We start from the raw sequence: 14,620 nt of genomic DNA, 5'->3' as shown, positions 1-14,620 counted from the left end.
GAGGGAAAAATAGAGGATTTCTGAGGGAAGAAATACGGAGTTCCTGAGAGGAGAAATATGGGATTTTTGAGGTGGGAAAATGTGGGATTTTTGAGGGAGGAAATGTGGGATTTCTGAGGGAGGAAATGTGGGATTTCTGAGGGAGGAAATGTGGGATTTCTGAGGGAGGAAATGTGGGATTTCTGAGGGAGGAAATGTGGGATTTCTGAGGGGAGAAACGGGGAATTCCTGAAGTGAGAAACGCGGAATTCCTGAAGTGAGAAACATGGAGTTTCTGAGGGAAGAAATGCTGAATTTCTGAGGTGGGAAACATGGAATTCCTACCCTGGAAAACACAAGATTTCTGCCCTGAAAAACACAAATTTCCTTCCCTGGGAAATGCAGAATCCCTTCCCTTCAAGGGAATCCTTTTCAACGCTCAAAGAGCTTAAAACTGCAAAAAAATCCACAATTTCCCCATTTTCAAAGAACCGCATCAGGAGCCACCCGACAGAACCAATTCCCCAGATTTATCCCATTATTCCCGAGGATTTAATCCCATTTTTCTGCTGTTTTTTCCACAGATGGCAGCCTATTTCACTCATTCCAACCTGCAGCCGGTGCACATGATTTTGGTGCTTCGGACAGCTCTGAACCTTTTCTTCAAATTACGGAATTTTCTGGGAGCTGCAAACTTCGCCAGGCGCCTGCTGGAGCTGGGGCCGAAGCCTGAGGTGGCGCAGCAGGTGAGGCGATGGGAATTATCCTAAAAATGGCCCTAACCCCAAAAACTTTACCCAAAATGGCCCCAAATCCAGCAGGTGAGGCAATGGAAATTATCCTAAAAATGGCCCCAAATAATCCCAAAAACTTTACCCAAAATGGCCCCAAATCCAGCAGGTGAGGCAATGAAAATTATCCTAAATAACCGCAAAAATGGCCCCAAATAACCCCAAAAGTGATCCCGGAAACGGCCCCAGATTCAGCAGGTGAGGCCCCAGAAATGATCCCAAATAAACAAAAATTATTCCCAAGATGGCCTCAAAAATGATCCCAAAAACGATCCCCAAAATGGCCCGAAGCCTGAGGTGGTGCAGCAGGTGAGGCCCTGAAAGTTATCCAAAAACGGCCCCAAATAACCCCCAAAATGATCCCAAATAACCCCTAGAAATTGCCCCAAATCCAGTGGATGAGACCCCAAAAATGGCCCCAAACCCATCAGGTGAGACCCTAAGTGACCCCAAACCCATCAAATGACACCCCAAATGTCCCTGGCCCCGGTGTCCCTGTCCCCAAACCCATCAGGTTAGGCCCCAAAAATGGCCCCAAATGACCCCAAACCCAGCAGGTGAGGCCCTAAATGACCCCAAACCCATCAGGTGAGACCCCACACGCCCTTGTCCCCACACGCCCTTGTCCCCACATGCCCTTGTCCCCAAACGTCTCTGTCCCCAAACCCAGCAGGTGAGACCCCAAATGACCCTAAACCCAGCAGGGGAGACCCCACACGTCCCTGTCCCCACACGTCCCTGTCCCCACATGTCCCTGTCCCCATTCCCGGTGTCCATCCCCCTTCTCCCACCCACCCCACCCCTCTCTCCTCCCTGCCCAGACGCGGAAGATCCTGGCAGCGTGCGAGAAGAACCCGAGCGACAGCCAGCAGCTCAACTACGACCAGCACAACCCCTTCGACATCTGCGCCGCCTCCTACCGCCCCATCTACCGCGGCAAGCCCGTCGAGAAGTGTCCCCTCAGCGGGGCCTGCTACTGCCCCGAGTTCCGGGGACAGATCTGCCGCGTCACCACGGTGAGGGGAGAGGATACTGGGGGAAAATTTGGGGTTTGGAGGTGTTTTGAGGGGTCAGTGTTGTCTTTAGGGTCTTTCCCACAAGGAGGGGCCTGGTTGGCCAGGAGGAGCCTGAGGGGAAAACTTGTCCATCCATGGAAATATCTCAGATATTCACAGAAATAACTCAAATATCCATAGACAGCCCCACAAATATCCCTCCAATATCCCCACAAATCTCTGCTGTAAGGGAGGATGGCAGTGTCCCCTCAGCGGGGCCTGCTACTGCCCCGAGTTCCGGGGACAGATCTGCCGCGTCACCACGGTGAGGGGAGAGGATACTGTGGGGTTGAAACTGGGAATTCCATCCTGTTGGTTTGTGGGGGGAGAAACTTTGGGGTTTTGAGGAGTCAGTGTTGTCCTTAGGCCTGGGCCTAGACCTTGGGCCTGGTTGCTCTGGAGGAGCCTGAGGGGAAAACTTGTCCATCCATGGAAATATCTCAAATATCCATGGAAATATCTCAAATATCCATGGAAATATCTCAAATATCCATGGAAACCTTTCCATTTGTGGGTTTTGAGGGGTCACTGTTGTCCTTAGGGTCTTTCCCACAAGGAGTGGCCCGGTTGGCCTGGAGGAGGCTGAGGGAAAAACTCGTCCATCTATGGAAATATCTCAAATGTCCATGGAAATACCTCAAATATCCATAGCAACCTTTCCATTTGTGGGTTTTGAGGGGTCAGTGTTGGATTCTGAGGGAGATTTTGGGGTTTGGAGTGTCTTAGCCACAAGGAGGGCCTGTGGGAGTTTGGTCTGGTTGGTCTGGAGGAACCTTGGGGGGGAAAACTCATCCATCCATGGAAATACCTCTGATATCCATGGAAATATTTCAGATATTCATAGAAATATTCCCAATATCCATGGAAATATGTCAAATATCCCCACAAATTTCTCCCCTGAGTGTCCGCTCAGCGGGCCTGCTACTGCCCTGAGTTCCGGGGACAGATCTGCTGTCTGGTGAGGGGGAGATCTGACAGATCTGACAGATCTGGTGAGGGGGAGAGGATACTGGGGGATTGGAACTGGGAATTCTTTGTGGGGTGGGAAAATTTGGGGTTTGGAGAGGTCAGTGTTGTCTTTACGGCTTAGGCCTAGGCCTTGGGCCTGGTTGGTCTGGAGGAACATGAGGGAAAATCTTGTTCATTCATGGAAATATCTCAAATATCCATGGAAATATCTCAAATATCCATGGCTACCTTTCCATTTGTGGGGTCAGTATAGGATTCCAGAGAGGAATTTGGGGTCTGGAGTGTCTTTCCCACAAGGAGGACCTGTGGGAGTTTGGTCTGGTTGGTCTGGAGGAACCTGAGGGGAAAACTCGTCCATCCATGGAAATATCTCAAATATCCATGGAAATACCTCAAATATCCATGGAAACCTTTTCATTTGTGGGGTTGGAGATTGGGGGTTTTGAGGGGTCAGTGTTGTCTTTAGGGTCTTTCCCACAGGGAGGGGCCTGGGCCTAGGCCTTGGGCCTGGCTGGTCTGGAAGAGGTTGAGGGGAAAACTTGTCCATCCATGGAAATACCTTAAATATCTGAGATATTTCTATGGATATCTATGGAAATATCCCAATATTCAAGGAAATACCTCAAATATCCATAGAAATATTCCCTATATTCACAGAAATCTCTCAAATGTTCACAGAAATATCTCCAATATCCATGGAAATATCTCGAATATTTATAGAAATATCTCAAATATTCCTAGAAATCTCTCCAATCTCCACATAAATCTCTGATCTGACAACAGATCCCATCAATCCATAGAAATAATTATCCACAGAAATTGCAGATCATCCAAACCACGCAGGGGATTGAATTTTTGACTTCTTTTCATCCCAAACTCCCCAATTTTCACCCCAAAATCCCCAATTTTCAGCCCCAAATCCCCAATTTTCAGCCCCAAATCCCCAATTTTCACCCCAAAATCCTCAATTTAAACCCTTAAATCCCCAATTTTAACCTTTAAATTCCCAATTTTAACCCTTAAATCCCCAATTTTCACCCCAAAATCCTCAATTTTCATCCCCAAATCCCCAATTTTCACCCTTAAATCCCCAATTTTCACCCCAAAATCCTCTTTTTTCCCCACAGGTGACAGAGATCGGGAAGGACGTGCTGGGGCTGCGCATCAGTCCTCTCCAGTTCCGCTAGAATTCCAGAAAATTCCCATTTTCCATCCCAAATTTCACCCCAATTCCTCCCCTCTGCATTCCTCTGCTCCTTGCTGTGCTTTTCCCTACCCTGCAGTGATAAATTGAATTTTTTTTCCCTGTTTAGGAGGTTTTTTTCATATTTCTAGGCCAGTTTTTCCTGATTTTTATCCCAAATCCCAAACCCTGATTTCCTCAAATCCCCTTGGAACCTTTTCCCCCTTAAAATCCCAAATAATCCCTGAAAAAAACAGGAATTTTGCTCAGTTTTTCCCAATTTTTATCCCAAATCCAAATCCTGAATTCCACATATCTCCTTGGAATTCCAACTGTCTCTTCCCCCTTTAAATCCAAAAAAATTCCTGAAAAAACCAGGATTTTGTCTCAGTTTTTCCTGATTTTTATCCCAAAAATCCCTGAAAAAAACAGGAATTTTGTCCATTTTTCCCAATTTTTATCCCAAACCCAAATCCTCATTTCCTCAAATCCCCTTGGAAACTTTTCCCCCCTAAAATCCCAAAAAAATCCCTAAAAAACCCAGGAATTTCCCAACTCCAAGCATTTCCTGACTGTTTGTTGACTCTTGTTTTGTTCTCCTGGCAACTCCTGTCCAATTAAACAATTCCCTCATTAATAAAGCTAATTAATCACCCTGATTTTCCTGTTCTGTGACTTTTCCAGGACACAAAAAAAAGGTAGAATTTTGGAATTTTTTCCTCCCTCTGCTTGGAATTTTCCAGAAGGCGAAAGGTGGAATAATCAGGAGCTGAGTGTGTTAATTACTGCTGGGTAATTAGTGCTCTAATTAACCCCTGAGGGGTTTTGCTGAATTCCCAGGTGGAGCTTTTGTTTTTTCGGAGCTCCAGGGTGTGGAAAATTCCAGAATTCCCGAAATTTTTGTGGATGAGGATTTTAGAGATTGAGTTCCTGATCTGAGGAGGGAATTTGGGAATTATTTGGGGTGGGAAGTGAGGAAATTGGGATTTTCCAAGTGGGAAAATTGGGATTTTCCAGGGGATGGAGAATTCCTGGGGGAGTCAGCAAAGGTTTTATTTAATCCACAAAAAATGGGGAAAAAGGGAAAAAAAAGGGAATTTCACCATTCCATCAAAGCTTTTATTTAATCCACAAAAAATGGGAAAAAATGGGGAAAAAATGGGAATTTCACCATTCTATCAAAGCTTTTATTTCATCCATAAAAAAAGGGAAAAAAAGGGGAAAAAGGGATTTTTCACCATTACATCAAAGCTTTTATTTAATCCAGAAAATGGGAAAAAAATGGGAAAAAAATGGGAAAACACCAAGAATGTCACCATTTCATCAAACCTTTTATTTCATTTAAAAAAAAGGGAAACAAACAGGAAAAAATGGGGAAAAATGGGAAAAATAATGAGAATTTCACCATTCCATCAAACCTTTGATTTCATCCATATAAAACTGGGGCAAAAACAGGATAAAAATGGGAAAAAAATTGAAAAAAATAGGGAAAAAAGGGAAAAAAATGGGGAAAAAATGGGAAAAAACAGGAATTTTGCTGTTCCATCAAACCTTTTATTTCATCCATAAAAATGTGAAAAAAGGAGGGAAAATGGGAAAAAAATTGAAAAAAATGGGAAAAAATTTGAAAAAAATGGGGAAAAAAAAGGGAATTTTGCCGTTCCGTCAAACCTTTTATTTCATCCATAAAAATGTGAAAAAAATGGGAAAAAAATTGAAAAATATTGGAAAAAAGGGGGGAAAAATTGAAAAAAATGGGGAAAAAAAGGGAAAAAAATTGAAAAAAATGGGGGAAAAATTGAAAAAAATGGGGGAAAAAATGGGAATTTCACTATCCCATCCCTCCCACTCCCCATGGAACATTCCAGAGGCTCCAAATTCCGTGGGGATCCCGGAATTCCTAGGGGTTTGGGGCTTTGAGCACCAGGCTGTTGTGGCAGGCGACGGCGATTCCCCCGATGAGGTTGAGGAACTCCTGGAAATCCAGTTTGCCGTCGCTGTTGAGGTCGAGCTTCTTCATCATCCTGTCCACCACCGCCGGGTCCTGCTGGTTCTGCGGGGAAAAAATGGGATTTTGGGGGGATTCTGAGGGGAAAATGGGAATTCTGAGGGGAAAATGGGAATTCTGAGGGGGAAAATGGGGATTCTGGGGGGATTCTGAGGGAATTTTGAGGAAAAAACAGGAATTCTGAGGGAAAAATGGGATTTCTGAGGGAATTCTGAGGGGATTTTGAGAGAATTCTGAGGGAGAAACAGGGATTCTGAGGGGAAAATGGGAATTTTGAGGGAAAAATGGGAATTTTGAGAGAATTCTGAGGGGAAAATGGGAATTCTGAGGGAATTCTGAGGGGAAAATGGGAATTCTGAGGGAATTCTGAGGGGAAAATGGGAATTCTGAGGGGAAAATGGGAATTGTGAGGGAATTCTGAGGGGAAAATGGGAATTCTGAGGGAATTCTGAGGGGAAAATGGGAATTCTGAGGGAATTCTGAGGGGAAAATGGGAATTCTGAGGGAATTCTGAGGGGAAAATGGGAATTCTGAGGGAATTCTGAGGGGAAAATGGGAATTCTGAGGGGAAAATGGGAATTCTGAGGGAATTCTGAGGGGAAAATGGGAATTCTGAGGGAATTCTGAGGGGAAAAAATGGGAATTCTGGTGGAATTCTGAGGGGAAAAAATGGGAATTCTGGTGGAATTCTGAGGGGAAAAAATGGGAATTCTGGGGGAATTCTGAGGGAAAAATGGGAATTCTGAGGGAATTCCAAGGGAATTTTGAGGGGAAAAATGGGATTTCTGAGAGAATTCTGAGGGAGAAATGGGAATTCTGAGGGAATTCCAAGGGAGTTTTGAGGGAAAAATGGGATTTCTGAGAGAATTCTGAGGGAGAAATGGGAATTCTGAGGGAGTTCTGAGGGAATTCTGAGGGAATTTTGAGGGGAAAATGGGAATTTTGAGGGGAAATGGGAATTTTGAGGGAAAACCGGAATTCTGAGGGAATTGTGAGGGGAAAATGGGAATTCTGAGGGAATTCTGAGGGAACAATGGGAATTCTGAGGGAATTCTGAGGGAAAAATGGGAATTCTGAGGGAATTCCAAGGCAATTCCAAGGGAATTCTGAGGGAATTCCAAGGGAAAAATGGGAATTCTGAGGGAATTCTAAGGTTGGGGAGTCGGGGAATGGTTTGGGATGGAAAAGATCCTTAAAAATCCACATCCTCCCACCCTCTGGAATTTCCAAACAATTCCCCAATAATTCCCGAATAATTCCCAATTAATTCCCCAATAATTCCTCAATAATTCCCACCTTGGTGAAAGCCACCAGCTCGGTGTTTATGAACTCCAGGAATTCCCTAACAATTCCCAAATATTCCCCCAATAATTCCTAAATAATCTGCAAATAATTCCCAAATAATACCCAAATAATTCCCAAACAATTCCCAGATAATTCCCCAATAATTCCCAGATAATTCTCAAATAATTCCCGAATAATTCTCAAATAATAACCAAATAATTCCCATATAACAACCAAATAATTCTCATATAATAACCAAATAATTCTCATATAATAACCAAATAATTCCCGAATAATTCCCAAATAATTCCCCAACAATTCCCGAATAATTCCCCAATAATTCCCAAATAATTCTCAGATAATTTTCATATAATAACCAAATAATTCCCCAATAATTCCCAAATAAATCCCCAATAATTCCCGAATAAATTCCCAATAATTCCTGTTAATTCCCACCTTGGTGAAAGCTGCCAGCTCGGTGTTCATGAACGCCAGGAATTCCTTCTTGGACAGAGAACAGGAATCTCCTTCCTTCCCAGCATAGCGCTGGAAAACCGCCAGCAGCGACTCGATGCAGCGCTCTGTCTCCGTGGGCTGCGGAAATTCGGGGTTTTGGGAGAAAATCTTGGGATTTGGGGAGTTATCCTTGTTTTTTGGGGAGAAAATGTCGGGTTTTGGGGAGAAAATCTCATTTTTTTGGGAGTTATCCTGGGTTTTTTTTTGAGTTTTCTTGGTTTTTTGGGGAGAAAATCTCAGGTTTTGGGGAGAAAATCTCGGTTTTTTGGGGAGAAAATCTGAGTTTTTTGGGGAGAAAATGTTAGTTTTGGGGGAGAAAATTTGGGATTTGTGGGAGAAAATCTCTTTTTTTGGGGGAGAAAATCTTTTTTGGGGGGAGAAAATAGTTTTTGGGGAGAAAATTTGGGATTTTTGGGAGAAAAGCTCGAGTTTTGGGGAGTTATCCCAATTTTTTGGGGAGAATATGTCGGGTTTTGGGGAGAAAATCTCAATCTTGTGGGAGTGATCCTGGTTTTTGGGGAGAAAGTCTCATTTTTTCAGAAAAAATCTCATGTTTTGGGGAGGAAACAGTTCATTGGGAGGAAATCTCGGTTTTTGGGGAGAAAATCTTATTTTTTTGGGAACAATCCTGGTTTTTGGGAACAATCCTGGTTTTTTTGGGAACAATCCCGTTTTTTTCTGGAGCAATCCTGATTTTTTTGGGGGAAATCCCCATTTTTTTGGTGGGAAATCCCGATTTTTTTGGGTAAAATCCGGATTTTTGGGCTCAGGGAAATCTCCAGGCTCCTCCCCTCCCCACTGCGGCTGTTCCAGGTTGCAATTCCGGTTTTTTTTGAGCAATCCGGTGTTTTTGGGAACCTGTCCTGCCGCATTTTTCCAGGGATTTCGTTCTCGCCAGGAGCAGGGAGAGGCGAACCGAAAATCCCCTGCGGGGATGGGCGAGGCCGGCCGCTTGGGGGAGAAAAAAACCTTTTTTGGGGAGAAAAATCACTTTTTTTTTGGAGAAAATCACATTTTTTGGGGAGAAAATCACATTTTCTTGGGAGAAAGTCACATTTTTCGGGGAGAAAACCCCATTTTTTGGGAGAAAATAACTTTTTTTGGGGGGAGAAAATCACTTTTTTGGGGGGAGAAAACCCCGGTTTTTGGGAGAAAAATCAGATTTTTTTTTTTGAGAAAATCAATTTTTTTTCAGCGAAAACCCTCTTTAGGAGAAAATAAAATTTTTTAGGAGAAAAATCCCATTTTTGGGAGAGAAAAATCACATTTTTTAAGGAGGAAAATCCCGGTTTTTGGGAGAAAACCCCATTTTTTGGAAGAAAACCCCCTTTGTTGGGAGAAAAATCACATTTTTAAGGAGACAAATCCTGTTTTTTTGGGAGAAAACTCCATTTTTTGGGGAGAAAATCACATTTTTTAGGAGAAAAATCCCGGGTTTTCAGAGACAGTCCTGGTTTTTTGGAAGAAAAATCACATTTTTAAGGAGCAAATCCCATTTTTTGGGGGGAGAAAATCCTATTTTTTAAGGAGAAAATCCCATTTTTGGGACAAAATCCCATTTTTAAGGAGAAAAATCCCATTTTTTGGGGAGAAAATCACATTTTAAAAGGAGAAAATCACATTTTTTTGGGAGAAAAATCCCTGTTTTCCCCCATTTCTCCCTCATTTTTCCCCATTTCCCCCATTTCCCCCTAATTTCCCCAATTTTTCCCCATTTTCTCCACCCTGCCTGGAAAATCTGAGCCAAGAATGGAAAATTCCATTTGCTTTCCCAACTTCCTGCTGCTTCTCCCGTCGGGATTGACAGAGAAGGTGAGAATTTGGGGGGAAAATGGGAATTTTGGTGAATTTCAGGGAATTTCAGTTTATTTTGCTGAATTTCAGTGAATTTTGGTGAATTTGGGGCTAATTTGGGTGAATTTTGGGTGAATTTTGGGCTAATTTTGAGCGAATTTTAGTGAATTTCAGGGAATTTCGGTTAATTTTGGGGAATTTTTGGGCGAATTTTGGGGGAATTTTGGTGAATTTTGGGCTAATTTTGGCCGAATTTTGGGTGAATTTTGGTGAATTTTGGGCTAATTTTGGTGAATTTTGGTGAATTTTTGGTGAATTTTTAGTGAATTTTGGTGAATTTTTGGGTGAATTTTGGTGATTTTTGGTGAATTTTTGGTGAATTTTGGTGAATTTTGGTGAATTTTTGGTGAATTTTGGTGATTTTTGGTGAATTTTGGTGAATTTTGGTGAATTTTGGGTGAATTTTGGTTAATTTTGGTGAATTTTGGGTGAATTTTGGTGCATTTTGAGCGAATTTTTGTGAATTTTTGGTGACTTTTGGTGAATTTTGGGTGAATTTAGGTGAATTTTGGTGAATTTTTGGTGACATTTGGTGACTTTTGGGTGAATTTTGGAGAATTTTGGGTGAATTTTGGGCAAATTTTGGTTAATTTTGGTGAATTTTGAGCGAATTTTGGCGAATTTTTGGTGACTTTTGGTGAATTTTGGGAAATTCTGGGGAATTTGGGGCGAATTTTGGGATAATTTCCGGGATTTTGGGATCTCCCCTCCCTCCCACCTTTAATTCCCATTTTTTTCGGATAATTTCGAACATTCCAGAACTTCCCGGGAATTCCCAGAGTTCTGTTCGGCCAATCCCAAAATCCCGGAAAATCCGGGAAAAGCAGGAATTGCTTCCCGGAAAATTCCCAAATCCTTCCCTCTCCCCGCTCCAATTTTGGGGTTTTTTATAGGAAAATTTGGATATTTTATAGGAAAATCTATATTTTTAATAGAAAAATCCCCATTTTTTAATAGGAAAATCCTCGGGTTTTGTAGGAAAATCCCCATTTTTAATAGGAAAAACCCCATTTTTAATAGGAAAAACCCCATTTTTAATAGGAAAAACCCCATTTTTAATAGGAAAATCCATATTTTTTTATAGGAAAAACCCCATTTTTTATAGGAAAATCTCCATTTTTTATCGGAAAATCCCCATTTTTTATAGGAAAAACCCCATTTTTATAGGAAAATCCCCGTTTTTTATAGGAAAATCCTCATTTTTTATAGGAAAATCCCCATTTTTATAGGAAAATCCCCATTTTTTTAATAGGAAAATCCCCATTTTTTACAGGAAAATCCCCATTTTTAATAGGAAATCCCCATTTTTAATAGGAAAATCCATATTTTTATAGGAAAATCCCAATTTTTTACAGGAAAATCCCCATTTTCTCCCTCCCTCCCCTCTGGAATCACTTCTCCCACATTTTCCCTCTTTTCCCTTCCCCTTTCCCTTTCCCCCAAATCCTCCCCTTGGCACTTTTCCCTCTCCTCCCCCTGCTCCACTTTTGGGGTTTTTAATAGGAAAATCCCTATTTTTTACAATAAAATCCCATTTTTTCCTAGGAAAATCCCTATTTTTCTAGGAAAACCCCAGTTTTTTACAGGAAAATCCCTATTTTTTCCCAGGAAAACCCCATTTTTTTACAGTAAAATCCCATTTTTTCCAGTAAAACCCCAGTTTTTTTAGGAAAATCCCAGTTTTTTTGCAGGAAACCCCCTTTTTATTCCCAGTAAAACCCCATTTTTTCCACTAAAACCCCAAGTTTTTTACAATAAAACCCCATTTTTTCACAGTAAACCCCCCATTTTTTACAGGAAACGCCCTGTTTTTCACAGAAAAACCCCATTTTTTCCACTAAAACCCCAGTTTTTCGTAGGAAAATTCCAGTTTTTCGTAGGAAAATCCCATTTTTTTGTAGGAAAATCCCAGTTTTTCGTAGGAAAATTCCAGTTTTTCGTGGGAAAACCCCAGTTTTTCGTAGGAAAATTCCAGTTTTTCACAGGAAAATCCCAGTTTTTACAGCAAAACCCCAGTTTTTTCCAGGAAATGCCCTGTTTTTTCCCCTAACCCCCCAGTTTTTTGTAGGAAAACCACAGTTTTTTGTAGGAAAACCCCAGTTTTTTACAGGAAACGCCCCATTTTTTCCACTAAACCCCCAGTTTTTTCCAGGAAACGCCCTGTTTTTCACAGAAAAACCCCATTTTTTCCACTAAAACCCCAGTTTTTTGTAGGAAAACCCCAGTTTTTTGTAGGAAAACCCCAGTTTTTTCCAGGAACCCCCCGGTTTTTTACAGGAAACGCCCCATTTTTTCCACTAACCCCCCATTTTTTCCAGGAAACGCCCTTTATTTTACAGTCAAACCCCGTTTTTACAGTAACACCCCTATTTTTTACAGTAAAATCCCAGTTTTTCACAGTAAAATCCCTATTTTTGTACAATAAAACCCCACTTTTTACAGCAAAACCCCAGTTTTTTACAGGAAACGCCCCATTTTTTCCACTAAAACCCCAGTTTTTTCCAGGAAACGCACTGTTTTTCACAGAAAAACCCCTTTTTTTCCCCTCCAAACCCCATTTTTCCCCTCCAAACCCCCCCGACCCCACTCCCAGCCCATCCCCAACTCTCACCATGACTGCTCAGCTCCGCTTTCCTCTCCGAACAGGGAACAGTTGGATTTGGAGGATCAGGAAGTTCTGCAAACCCCAAACCTCCTGAGCCGCGCCCGGCTGAGTCACCGGCAGCCCGGGGCGGGTCGTGCCGAGAGAGCCGCGCCTCTCCCAGCCCGGGCCGCTGGAATTATTCCAGCCCGGGCCGCTGGAATCGCACCGGAACATCTGGAATTATTCCAGCCCGGGCCGCTGGAATTCCGTCCCGAGCAGCTGGGATTTCAGCCCGAGCCGCTGGAATTATTCCAGCCCGAGCCGCTGGAATTCCGTCCCGAGCAGCTAGGATTCAGCCCGAGCAGCTGGAATTCCGTCCCGAGCCTCGGGAATTCCGTCCCGAGCAGCTGGGATTCAGCCCGAGCCACTGGAGTGGCACCGGAACATCTGGAATTCCAGCCCGAGCCGCTGGAATTATTCCAGCCCGGGCCGCTGGAATTTCACCGGAACATCTGGAATTATTCAGCCCGAGCCGCTGGAATGGCACTGGAACATCTGGAATTATTCAGCCCGAGCCGCTGGAATTTCATCCCAAGCTGCTGGAATAATTCCATCCCGAGCCGCTGGAATTCTGTCCCGAGCAGCTGGAGTGGCACCGGAGCATCTGGAATTTCAGCCCGAGCAGCTGGGATTCAGTCTGAGCCGCTGGAATTTCATCCCGAGCCGCTGGGATTATTCAGCCCGAGCCGCTGGAATGGCACCGGAACATCTGGAATAATTCAGCCCGAGTCGCTGCAATCGCACCGGAACATCTGGAATTTCGTCCCGAGCAGCTGGGATTCAGTCCGAGCCGCTGGGATTATTCAGCCCGAGCCGCTGGAATGGGATCCTGCTCGGGATTGACAGTTATTCCCATTTTATCCCGGTTTTATTTTTGGGATGTCCCTGGGTTTTTGGGATATCACCGGAGCCGCTGGAATTATTCAGCCTGAGCTGCTGGAATGGCATCAGAACATCTGGAATTATTCAGCCCGAGCTGCTGGAATTTCACTGGAACATCTGGAATTCCGTCCTGAGCACCTGGGATTCAGTCCGAGCCGCTGGAATTTCATCCCGAGCCTCGGGAATTCAGCCCGAGTCGCTGGAATTTCACCGGAACATCTGGAATTATTCAGCCCGAGTCGCTGGAATGGGATCCAGCTTGGCACGGCTCGGGATTGACAGTTATTCCCATTTTATCCCGGTTTTCCCCTGTGGGATTTACAGTTATTCCCGTTTTATCCTGGTTTTATTCTTTAGGATATTCGTGTTTGGGGATTTACACTTATTCCAGGTTTATCCTGGTTTTATTCTTTAGGATATTTCTGGGTTTGGGATTTACAGTTATTCCCACTTTTATCCTGGTTTTCCCCTCTGGGATTTACAGTTATTCCCATTTTTTCCTTTGGAATATCCCTGTTTTGGGGATTTACAGTTATTTCTGGGTTGTCCCTGTTTTATTCTTTGGGATATTTCCTGGTTTGGGATTTACAGTTATTCCCAATTTATATTCCAGGATATCCCAGGAATTGGGATTTACAGTTATTCCCAGTTTATCCTGGTTTTACTCTTTGGGATATTTCTAGGTTTGGGTTTATCCTTTGGGATATTCACACTATTGGGGTTTACAATTATTCCCAGGTTGTCCTGGTTTTATTCTTTGGGATATCCTGGATTTGGGATTTACAGTTATTCCTGTTTTATTCTTTGGTTCTTTTGATTCTTTCCAGATTTGGGATTTACAGTTATTCCAGGTTTATCCTGGTTTTATTCTTTGGAATATCCCTGTTTTGAGATTTCGGATTTATATTTATTCCCATTTGATCCTGGTTTTCTCCTTTGGGATACTTCTGGATTTGGGATTTACAATTTTTCCCATTTTAGTTTTTGGGATTTTCGTGCCTTTGGGATTTACAGTTATTCCTGGTTTATCCTAGTTTTATTTTTGGGATATTTCTGGGTTTGGGATTTACAGTTATTCCCAGTTTTATCCTGATTTTTTTCTTTGGAATATCCCCATTTTTGGGGTTTACAGTTATTCCCGGTTTATCCTGGTTTTATCTTTTGGGAGATTTCCTGGTTTAGGATTTACAGTTATTCCCATTTTAGTTTTTGGGATTTTCGTGCCTTTGGGATTTACAGTTATTCCTGCTTTATCCTGGGTTTTTTCCTTTGGAATATCCCTATTTTGGGGATTTACAGTTATTCCCAGTTTATCCTGGTTTTATTCTTCGGGAAATCCCCAGGTTTGGGATTTACAGTTATTTCTATTTTATCCAGGGTTTATTCTTAAAGATATTCGCGTTTTTGGGATTTACAGTTATTCCTGTTTTATCCCAGTTTTAGCCTTTTGGGATT

At 42.8% G+C, this 14,620-nt stretch overlaps 2 protein-coding genes across 2 annotated transcripts in view; one reads left to right on the top strand and one right to left on the bottom strand.

The window, feature by feature from the left end:
• The window catches only part of COPA (coat protein complex I subunit alpha), a 109,160-nt gene that overhangs the window by 48,292 nt on the left and 46,248 nt on the right, over positions 1 to 14,620 (top strand). Inside the window, exons 28-30 of the mRNA XM_085082215.1 lie at positions 564 to 725; positions 1,592 to 1,786; positions 3,922 to 4,367. Coding sequence (XP_084938341.1) covers positions 564 to 725; positions 1,592 to 1,786; positions 3,922 to 3,981 — 417 coding nt within the window. The 3' untranslated portion in view covers positions 3,982 to 4,367. The remainder of the gene's footprint in view (positions 1 to 563; positions 726 to 1,591; positions 1,787 to 3,921; positions 4,368 to 14,620) is intronic.
• Positions 5,747 to 12,330, bottom strand: LOC146427347 (protein S100-A11-like). The gene is made up of 3 exons (XM_085082539.1): positions 12,251 to 12,330; positions 7,726 to 7,863; positions 5,747 to 6,030 (listed from the first exon to the last, which is right to left on the bottom strand). The coding sequence occupies exons 1-3, from the start codon at positions 12,251 to 12,253 to the stop codon at positions 5,878 to 5,880; spliced, it is 294 nt and encodes a 97-aa protein (XP_084938665.1). The 5' UTR covers positions 12,254 to 12,330; the 3' UTR covers positions 5,747 to 5,877.

The sequence above is a fragment of the Lichenostomus cassidix genome, chromosome 25, assembly GCF_008360975.1.
Source record: "Lichenostomus cassidix isolate B80296 chromosome 25, HeHo_3.0, whole genome shotgun sequence".
NCBI lineage: Eukaryota > Metazoa > Chordata > Aves > Passeriformes > Meliphagidae > Lichenostomus > Lichenostomus cassidix.
The sequence above is the reverse complement of the archived record's forward strand: the minus strand, read 5'-3'. Positions and strand labels throughout refer to the sequence as shown.

Coding starts and splice junctions, on each gene's coding strand:
- LOC146427347 (XM_085082539.1), bottom strand. Junction 6,031..7,725: donor AGCTGGCAGCTTTCACCAAG/GTGGGAATTAAC, acceptor TTTTCCCCGCAG/AACCAGCAGGACCCGGCGGT.